The following is an 11,114-nucleotide window of genomic DNA, read 5'->3' on the forward strand; positions in this document are numbered from 1 at the left end:
AATATGTCATGTTTTCGTGTATAAAACTTTTTAATATTAAAATATTCGTCATATTTTTGGTTCAGTTAGAAGATAGTACCCATATAAAGAATTCCATCCAATTTCAAGTATGTACCATTGGCCATTTTTAAAATATCATGCGCGCAAGGTAGAAATATGACGAAAACGTTTGTCACAAAGCGAATTAAATTACAAAAGTATTTGTGGCAACATAAAATTTCTGGTTAGTAGTTCCTAAAGCAGCTATATTATGTAGTCAGCTGTAAAAAGTTGGAAGTAATTGCTTTGAAAATAAATAAAATATCCCAATTCTTGCAACAGTTACATGTTCGAAAATCATAAGGGTCTTAAGGTGTATGAGCCCCCTTAAGTGGACTTCAAATAAAATATGTATTGCGTAATCAGTAAATACAAATGATATTTTCTACTAGTAAAACATATTATTTATCAAAAATTTCGCCAAAGGTAAATCACAGTTTTCGCTTTCTGTTCTAGTTTGAAGTATACCATAATTTTCTAAATCTTTCCGATTTTTGTCGATGTTATTCCTTTTGCATAACAACCTTACAATGTTTACGTTTTAGATAATTCTTTGACGTCAAATAGGGATCAGAAATGCTTTAATCCTTAAGGCTGAATATTATGATTTATTGATATGGAAATATTAAACGTGAGTTCACCTCTAGTAGTGTGGTTTCGCATTAAAATAATCCGTGAAGCTTGAATGAATTAAGAAAACGATATGAAGATGTTCGTGAATTTGCCAATGAATGATCTTTCCTGTAGTATTACATATCAGAAAGAGGGAATTATCCAAATTTCTACCGGAAGGAAAGAAGATCTAATAAAATGCGGAAGCCTGATTATCTTGCATTAAAAAGCCGACAAAATGTCAACAAGGCTACGGAACAGCGAGGAATTATTTTGATAATCTGTTGAAAAGAATACTTATTCCATATGAAAGTGATGCGTATATAAGAGTTGACACTTGTATGCTCTTATTAGTTTTCCATGTTTTTGTTGGAGGCATCGGGTAAGTCTCTGTTTAATGCTCATTGCTCACTAAATACTTTCAGGCATAAAGAGTGTGTAGAAGACTTATAGAATCTTATTTGGCAATTTGAAAGAGATTTTAAAATAAGAATTAACAATAAATGCTAATTAACAGTAATGCTATTAACAATAAATATTATTTTGGTTTTAATCTCTAGAATGCATTTAACGCTTTCGAAAATCTGATAAATGTATTTTGTTTAAATCCCCAGCTTATAAATATGTAACATTCCAACTTATATTCTCTACGAAAAATATTTTTATACCTGTAGCATTTTACTAATCAGAGATTAAAATGTCATTTCTCAAGCTAGGCTTTGTTCTCCTTATTTCGCAAATGTTATCCAATATCTCATCACATACAATTTTTATGAAAAAGCTAATGTTAATTACCTGTATCATACAGTGTCTATAACGCATAATGTAACTGTATTAACTGGCAAAGATTACTTTTTCTCAGAGTTTACGCTTTGTATATAAAAGGTTTAAGATGAATGTATTTTTTTATATTACATACTGTCGACGATATTACTTTGGATGTTAGAGAATATTTCTTGAGACGTTTTGTACCATGTACCTATTTGGAAGGACGGCGGTTCAACATCCAAAGTAATCCTCTTGCATTATATCCACAGTTCTTGACAGACATGTTCTATCTTTAGAAGAAAGTATCTCATTAATTCTCTGGAAGTATATATGTTAGCGGGTGCTTATGCTATTTAATCGACATTTTGAATACATTATTTTAATTAAATATTGAGGAATTATACATAATCATTTTGCAATCTTCCAATATTTAACGCATGTCTTTGAAAATATGTTCTTTAATTCATTCATTTTAAAAAGCATGTTGGTTTTAAAGGACATCACTTGTTATTAATATTAGTTTTACACTATTAAAGCTTTCACACCAGTTAAAACTGACATAAATGGATCACATACGTAGGCAGTTTATTTTAACATATAGTTCATTTTCTTTCAGCAGAAATTGTTTTTACGTCCTTGTACGAAGTAAAAAGGAAGTATTGTAGTCATGAAAAGTTTCAGGCAGTATATTTCAAAGAAAATATCCATTTTGACCGCTAACGAATGCAACTTAACGATGTTTTTGCGTGATATCTGTACGTAAGGACAGAATAAAAGACTCGTTTCCTCCAAAAAAATTATAAAACTGCTTTAAAATTAATTCTGAAGAGAATTTTTCGTGGCGTCTGTACGAACGTATGTACGTACGTACGTACCTCGCATAACTCAAAAACAAGTAGCCTCTGAAAGTTGAAATTTTGTATATAGGACTGCTATAACATGTACATGTGCACCTAGTAATTTGGTTGCAATCGGCCGCTACAAACGTATATAAATATATTTATATATATATCTACTCTGTTACCCGGCTCAGTGATCTCAGATTCTTTACTCTCATATGTTTGTAAATTTTACATTTTTTGCTTTAAAAATTATTGAATTATGTTGTTTTTATCTTCCGGTTAAGGTTTTTATGCCTTTAGTAAATCTGTATGCAATATTTTTAGAATTATCAACAATTTTAAAGTTGTTTAAGTGCCGCTAAGCCTTTTTTTATGGCGGACATTAATTGTTTACATTTGAAACAGCAGACAAGTGGATTCGTTGCCAATCTAGAGAAACTTAGCTTCGTAACAACAAAGATAACGCCTTCATTTATTATTGCCAATTAAATCATGCTTAATCCTTTCTGGAAATTTTTCGAGGAAATAAGTGTTTAAGATTTACTTCGTAATTTTTAATATAGATATTTTGAGTTTTTATGTATTTTTGCCTTCTCGCGAAGTGAGAACTGAATTAATTGAATGAGAAATACTCAATTGTCTGTGAAAAACTGTTTCTTTTTCGTTTTGTTTGCTTAATTTCTTTTATACATCATTCTAGCTTTATTATAGTATTTGAACGGAACATGTGGCAACGATTAGATAATTCTATTCTTTAAATGATATAAATTTTGTGCATTCTGAGTTATAATATGAACGAAATATAATACTGTTAAGTGAATCTAGCGCCAGAGTGTCACTATGGTAAACAAATACTAGAGTGAATTTTAAAGAACGCATTTATTCTATTGTTGTTTATGCGCTGTCGGCGAAGTAGATTTAATTAAATTCAATAAGTTTAAATGAAATGCAAGAAAAAATGCGTATAATTTAATATTCCGTACAAGGAAATCATGTGGTGAACACATCAGGTTTTTTTACTTTTAACAAAACTCAAAACGAAGATCACACGTTATCAAATTCTAGTTTTATTGCACGAAAAATGAGATTACACTTCTACATAAAGTACCGTATATAAATTTGGTCACATATTCTGTTTGAGTTCATTCAGCTTTATAAAAAGAAAAAGAAATGTATCGTTTCATTACAGCATTTATTTGTAACCTACGAACATTTGTGAGCATGTAATTTCCAAGTATGTAATAATAAAGCCCAAATAAAAAAAATCTTTCTTATAAATATCATTCATTTTTAATTTAGTTCTATTATTTTTTGTTTAGTTTTCATTTATTTTTGATTTATTTAATCCCAGATCTGGTTTTTCATCTGAAAGTCTTTGGAGTTCGTTACATTATTATTTGTTATAATTTTCTACTCCTTAAAACAATAGCGTGCAAAAAAATTATTCCATTGTTTCTTATTTGTTATGATTGATTTTATGTTATTTTATTAGTCCAAAGGGATTTCAGTCCCGAAGGACTATTGCTTTCGTTTTGGCATTTTGCGTCGGACTCATAAACGTCGGTTCACTTTTCAAACTGTTGCCACAAAATGTTAGAGTCCTGCATTATATTTGAAGAAATTAAATAATGAAAAATCTGCATAAATGATTGTCTATTTCTCGCATTGTGATAAAACAATGGTACATAGAGCCATCGAATTTTGAATGACGAAATCCTACTGCGAATATGGGCATCTGAAATCCCAAATTTGGAATTTGTTTTATTATAGATTTTATATTTTGTAAAACTTTAACGAATTTTTGATTTACAAACTTAATGCTTTAAAAGCGAGAAATGGCAACGTTATATAGAAAAAAAATGCTTTTATCTCCAGCTCGCGAGACTGTGTATATCGGAAATTCTAAAGATATGCTTAATTTAACATTATTTTGCGATATTGCTCTTGAACTGAATTTTATGGTTTAAGTGCAAAGAACATGATATTTAATAAATAAAGGTAACACTCAAAACGTTAAAAAAACGCCCCTTTAGACGTAATTTAAAATCTGAAAAATTTCAGTTTTTTTTTTTTTTTCTTATTTGTCATGATTTATATTATTTATTTTATTTTTAGAACTATAGTGCTCCAGAAAAATGAGAAAACTACCATGGCGAGACTTAAAGCTATGGCTCATGTTAGTCATTGCAGCAGAAGTTTGCAATGCTTGTTGCCATCATCATTATCATCCCATTGTTGTTCCCATACATATTAAAGAAACGTATGTAGTTTTAATATTATAGGAATATTAAGATTCTACTGTTTTTTCTACTATTAAATATAAAGGAAATGTGAATATTTTATACTAGCATAATATAGTGCAATACTAAATCTTAATAATTTTATATATTATGATACAGTTTATTTTACTTTCTTTTTTAGTGTCGAGAAGAAACCGAACATTATCATTAATTCCGAACATCATCACCATCATCAGCATAAGCATGGACATAAACACGGACATACGCATAAACACGGTCATCTACATAAACATAAAAATGAGCATAAACATGAACACAATCATAATCATGGTCATCTGCATGAGCATAAAAATGAACATAAGTATGAACACAAGCATTATCATGGTCATATCCATAAACATAAAAATGAACACAAACATAAACACGATCATCATCACGGTCACCTGCATAAACACAAAAATGATCATAAACACAAACACGATCATCATCATGGTCATCTCCATAAGCATAAAAATGAGCATAAACATGAATATAACAATTATCACTTTCATTTAGATAAGAAAAAAGACGACGACAAAGATAAATATGATCACCTACATGATGACCCTCTGGACGAAAAAGAAAATCATCATAAACATGAACATAAGCAAAAAGACGATCACAAACGGGAATTTCATTATCTGCATGATGATCCCTCGCACAAAATAGAAAATCATCATAAATACGAACACGGTTATCATCCTGATCATCTGCACGAGAGTCAAGACGACAATGAACATGATCCTGATTATTCCAGAGACCATTATCCGAAATATGAGGATGACCATACGCAGCGTGATGAAAGGGACCATGAGCAACAAACTACAGATAAAAAGGGACATGTATATAAATACACATATAGACCGGACCTCATCATTCCTCAAGGTTATTTAATCAAGTACCCATATGAAAATGAAGAGGATGATGACTGACAGATGTGAGTAATAGCAAAATGTTAAACATGCAATTAAAAGCAGGTGCATAATAGCTGTCATTTCCAGCATTTTCACAGTTCCTTCAATGGGCGCATAGTCACATAAAGACATGCGTCCCCACGAAGTATATAGCGTGTCTTCGATTAACCAATATAATGCCCAAAGTGTCATCTATATAGCTCATTATTCTGATATGAAAGCTGGTTTCAGCTTAAAAAGATGGCTAATGTTAATAGACCTGAGTTATAATTTACTGCCTTCATATAAAATTTAAATTATGAAAAACAATTTTCTTTAAATGCCTGCCAGTTGCAAATAAATCTGTTTATAGTCATAATACGAAATAATTGAAATAGTTATTTTACATGATAATCTAAATACATTTGTAAAAACTTCATGAAAGTGAATACTTACATTTTGCTCAGGAATAGTATGTATGCCCTCAAGGCTTAAAACATGCAATTATGAATATAATTTTAAATCAGTTTAGTTTAATATATCTTAAAGTAAGTTTATTAGCAATAAGTCAACCATTCACTGTAACAAATCATTTTTAGGCGTTACGAGTTTTAAAAATGTAAGTCCAAAGGTGCTTTTAGCTATGTTAATGCATTTTCTATGCATCCAAGTTGTGAGAAATTTACAGAAATGAAAAATTTTAATAAGCAAGTTTATATTAAGATATATAACATAGATAAGATATATAGATAGCGTAAGATAAGATACATAGATAGCGTAATATTGTGAATCTATTATTGAAGGTGAAACAAATTTCAATTACCCTTGAGTTTCTACTCATATGTAAATGTCAGTAAATATACGTGGAAATGTTTATCGATTCGCGTCGCAATTTGAGGTTCATGAATGAGTATCAATGAATTCCAGATGCCAGAGACTCGGAAAAATATTAATCTTATTTCTCAAAAAAGGGGATGTAGAATATGATTAAATATAATGCGTAAGGTTTATTAAAAATTGTACAATTTCTCTTACAACGTAGCGTATATTCGTACATTCTTATAGGTTGCATTTTTATTAAGAAATTTGTCGCAGCTTTACATAAAGTTGTAATGAATTTTACATTAAGTATTATATAAGAAAAGAAGTTATGAGAAATATCCTACTACTTAGCACAGCGAACTCATAACTACAAAAAGCGACTAAAAAGATTTTCAAATAATAATTTGTATTTTCCAAGAATAAATATTACTTCAATTATCCTCTACGGGAAACAAAACAATATAATATAGAGTGACTGTACATGGCTGTAATCACCGATGTAATACAGCTGCCAATATGTTGCATAGTGTAAAGATTATATTTCGCCATCTCCCAAAGAAAAACCATATGCATTTAGGTAATAGGAAATATATGAAATAAGCCCATGCCCAGAAATATATTACAGTATTTATCTGAATCAAATAAAATGCAGAGTTCTTTACTTGGACCTTTGTTGAACAAAGCGATACTATCTATTAGAATTAAAATAAATGTATGAGCTAAAATATAAATTTGCATTATTTTACAATAATGAAATTCCATATGCTATATTAAATTGCATTTCATTAGATAAAAATATAGTTTAACAGCAATACTTAAAGACTAAATAATGTTTGTTTTGAACTTTTAAGGCAAAACGTACAGTATTTTCAGTGCAGTTATCATTATTGGTACTAGTAAGTACTTATTTTAAACCAGAAGAATAGATTTATTTCATAATTCTAGCTCATTGTATAATTTGTAAATTGATGTCATTCATGTGTACATTTCATACTTTGTATATGTTTATCATTATGCCAATTTATCTGCTACTACCAACTTATCATTATTGATAGTAGTAAATACCTTTTTTTATTTAATCCAGAAGAATCGATTTATTTTATAAATCTAGCTCATTGTATACTTTACAAATTGATGTCATTAATGTGGACATTTCATACTTTGAATATGCTTTTATCTGCTATATCATGTTCATAAATGAAATGTAGAACTCATTCAATCACTGTTAAATTTTGTTTTGTTGATTTACTCATTTTGACATATCATGATTTATATCAAATAAAATATTTTTACATTTTGTATTGTTGTTTATATTGGTGTTTTACTATTGCTGTTTATATTGTTTTCTAGTATGATTACTTTAAGTATTGATACTAAAAAATGCCTTTTTCACGGGATGGTATACATAGCACAGACAAAACTAAACACAGATGCCAAAAGAATTTACTCCTAAGAGGGCAAACATTAACTACGTAGATTAACGTAATATTAAAAAATAATCGGAATACATGTTTTCAAATTTGACTAAATTTTGATTCGGCTGCTAATACGAAAATGAGAATCAAACTCATGTGCAAATCAATAAACACGAAACCATGAGTCTTGCTTATGTATTTATGCTATTCTAATTATTGCTGCTACTATTTTTGTAGAAGCACGAATTTCTACAAAGATTTTCGCAAAAAATGTTTTATTCCTAAGTAGAAGAAAATAATACTTTTAAAAAAATCACCAGAATATTATATAAATTTTCATTAGCGCAGTTGGAGTACACCCTGGCGCAGTTGGACTATAGCTCGACCGGTAGGGTACGAACTGCACCGAATTTGATCGAAAATCCCCGTCCCCCTCTTTTCTAATGCACGAACTGCGCGGCGTTTCCTGTCCCCCATTTCTTTCCAGGAAGATTGGGTGCTACAAAAAGTCGTTTATCGGCATTAATGGGGCATTCTGTTGAGACTGCAAGCCTTTATTTTCGTTTATCAATATTGTAAAAACTGTGCATGTAAAACAAATATTAAAGTCTGGCGTGTGCTAAAAAATACATTTCTTTTACACTCATTTTAAAGTTTTATGATGCTTAAAGGAATGATGAGTCAGATCTTTTTTATTCTCTGTAAGAATTAAAAACTTTCCAAGTTGTTGATTTTAGTCGCTGATATATATCAGTTTTGAATAGTAAAATTGATAGATTAATGACATAAACAAAACTGATATATAATCAACGTAACAAATATCGGATTTGTAGCTCACCTTAAATAAGTTTCTTGTCTAGATAAATATTAACAAATCTTCTTAGATAGCAGAATGGTTTTAACTTTCAAATTTACCATTTTAGGTAAACAGTTCTAATTTAATTATAAAAATTCTTTATTAAATCTAAAAATTGGACTTCTTAAGTCGTTCTAAATTCACACTAATATTATTGCAATATAGTCCCGTATTAAACTTTCCATTTTTAATTATTGAAGTTATTTTAAGGTTATTTAACTTTGTTACAAATTCCATATTTTAATACTAGAAAGGTTTAAATATTTATTCTGTTTTCCACCTGGCATACATTTAATTTCTAATAAACATTTAATTAATAAATTAATAATCATGAGCTACAGCAGAATTTTCATAATTAACAAAAAATATTTAAAAAAATAAACTCCCTTATATTCATATCCTGGGATTTTCAGTTCCATTTTAATCCATTCCTTTTTCACATATTGTTGCACTGTACTCAAGTTTTCATGCATGTAGAATTTATATACTTTGTATTGTATTTATGCCAATTTATATTTAAATGATAATTTTTACAAATTCTTGCATCACAACTCTAGTTAACAGAAGATGTTTCTAATACCTTGGCAAAGCTTAATCTTCAGCATGTAGCTTATTTTCCAACCTAGTTTCAGGCTGAATTATTTGTAAAATTAATTACTTGAAATTATTTGTTAACAAAGATGGTCGCTAAATCACGCTAATAATATTTCTAACTGTTGTAATTTATAATGCAACGAGTTCATGTGATTTATAATTTAATTCATTTAAAATTTTTTCAGCAGTATTGAAATTAATAGCAGATACTCATAATAATATACATTTAGATTACAATGATTTAGATTGCCATTGCCTTCTTCACTCATGCTTTTTCCTAAAACTTCATAATGACATACAGGTAAGTTTAACTCATTCACCAAACATGTAAATCTCTAATTCAGCCCAATTTTGTTCTTACGTGTGCTGTATCTTCTATTTTCCTTGATATATTGTTCAGCCTAATTTCAAAAGGTCTTGTGGAAAAGTCACTAAACATTGGTAGTTCGACCCGAGTTTCTAGTCCCAGTGAAATCCCAGCTCTTTCTCTTTTTGTACTTATATACTGTATAAAAATGTAGCGTAAAAATTTCAGTTTGTGAAGTAAAAATACTTTTTTAATTTATTCTTTAAAAGTATTGCAAAAACTTTTACCTTTATCTTAGTATATCTTTATACAAATCCCGCTAATAAGAAAAAATAAGGAAAGAAATTAACTCAGTTTCGGTGATTGATACCTCGGTGCAAATTATATGTAACATTTTTCCAAAAGCATAGAGTTTATATGAATATCAATAAATTAAGGATTATTTCTCCATCTAATTTTCTTAACATGTTTATTCCAGAATTTTCTTTTCACACTGTAGCGCTTAACTTTATGAGTTTTCTATAATCATTCAATTTCTCTAGCCAAGGCAACTTTGCATACCTTCTGACAAGTTGTTATACTATTTTTAACCACTGTATTTGAATTCCTGTTGGCTATCAGTATATTATTCACTTGTTTCACAAGTGCAACTTTTATTTTATACGCAAATCTACGTAAAATAGCATTAAAACTTCAGTTATGTGGAGCTCCTGATCGATTGCTTGTTTTAGATTGAATGAAATTAATCTTAATGTTACTGTTAATTAGCTTGTTATTAATTTAATTGTATGTTTCGAACTAATTATATGTTCAGATATTTCCAAGTATATTACACAAACTTTTGCATCCTAATTTTTAGTTTTTGGTTAAAAAAATAAGCTTTTATTTATTGAGAGGCCTGATTGATTATATTAATTTGCAGTACTGTTTATCTAATTCTTTTCTTCTAGATAAATTTTAGAAAAACTTCTTAGCATAATAATTTAAATTTATTTACAATTTATACGTCAGTGATCCAAACGCATAGTAATGTTGTTATAATAGATTTCATGCTAAGCTTTTTTTAAATTTAACTATTAATTTCTGCAAACATTTACATGATTGCTTTAATTAACGAAAAATATTTCTAGCACACTTTAACACACTTTGATATGGAATAATTTTTTGCACTCTATTAAATTTTCCAGTCTAGTTCAGACATCTTGACTATTATTGATGTAATTTATTAAAAATATAATTTGTATGCTTTATAATTATTTAAATTATATTATTATCATAAATGAAAGATGTTTGTAATGCTAATATGTATGTTTACCAATACCTTTTATTTTCTTTGTTAGCTCTAGCATTTTTTACTGTTATTCAAGTAATTAGCCTGCTTGTTAGATATTTTTTACTTGTTCTTGTGATATGTAATTATATTTAATTTAAATTAATATGTAATTATTAATTTGCATCCTAATTTTTAGTTTTTGGTTAAAAAAATCAGCTTTTATTTATTGAGAGGCCTGATTGATTATATTAATTTGCAGTACTGTTTATCCAATTTTTTTCTTCTAGATAAATTTTAGAAAAAATTCTTAGCATAATAATTTTAATTTATTTACAATTTATACGTCAGTGATCCAAAAGCATAGTAATGTTGTTATAATAGATTTCATGCTAAGTTTTTTTTTAAAATTTAACT

General features: G+C 28.6%; 1 protein-coding gene across 1 annotated transcript; it reads left to right on the forward strand.

Annotated features, from left to right (window-relative positions):
- The first annotated feature begins 905 nt into the window (after positions 1-905).
- LOC118197444 (uncharacterized) lies at positions 906-6,800 on the forward strand. The gene is made up of 3 exons (XM_035368960.2): positions 906-1,033; positions 4,377-4,521; positions 4,683-6,800. The coding sequence occupies exons 2-3, from the start codon at positions 4,397-4,399 to the stop codon at positions 5,470-5,472; spliced, it is 915 nt and encodes a 304-aa protein (XP_035224851.1). The 5' UTR covers positions 906-1,033; positions 4,377-4,396; the 3' UTR covers positions 5,473-6,800.
- Positions 6,801-11,114: the final 4,314 nt, after the last annotated feature.

Source organism: Stegodyphus dumicola, chromosome 4 (genome assembly GCF_044657685.1).
Source record: "Stegodyphus dumicola isolate Sdum_Otavi_A_Nest chromosome 4, ASM4465768v1".
NCBI lineage: Eukaryota > Metazoa > Arthropoda > Arachnida > Araneae > Eresidae > Stegodyphus > Stegodyphus dumicola.

Coding starts and splice junctions, on each gene's coding strand:
- LOC118197444 (XM_035368960.2), top strand. CDS start 4,397: ATGAGAAAACTACCATGGCGAGACTTAAAGCTATGGCTCATGTTAGTC. Junction 4,522..4,682: donor CCCATACATATTAAAGAAAC/GTATGTAGTTTT, acceptor TTTCTTTTTTAG/TGTCGAGAAGAAACCGAACA.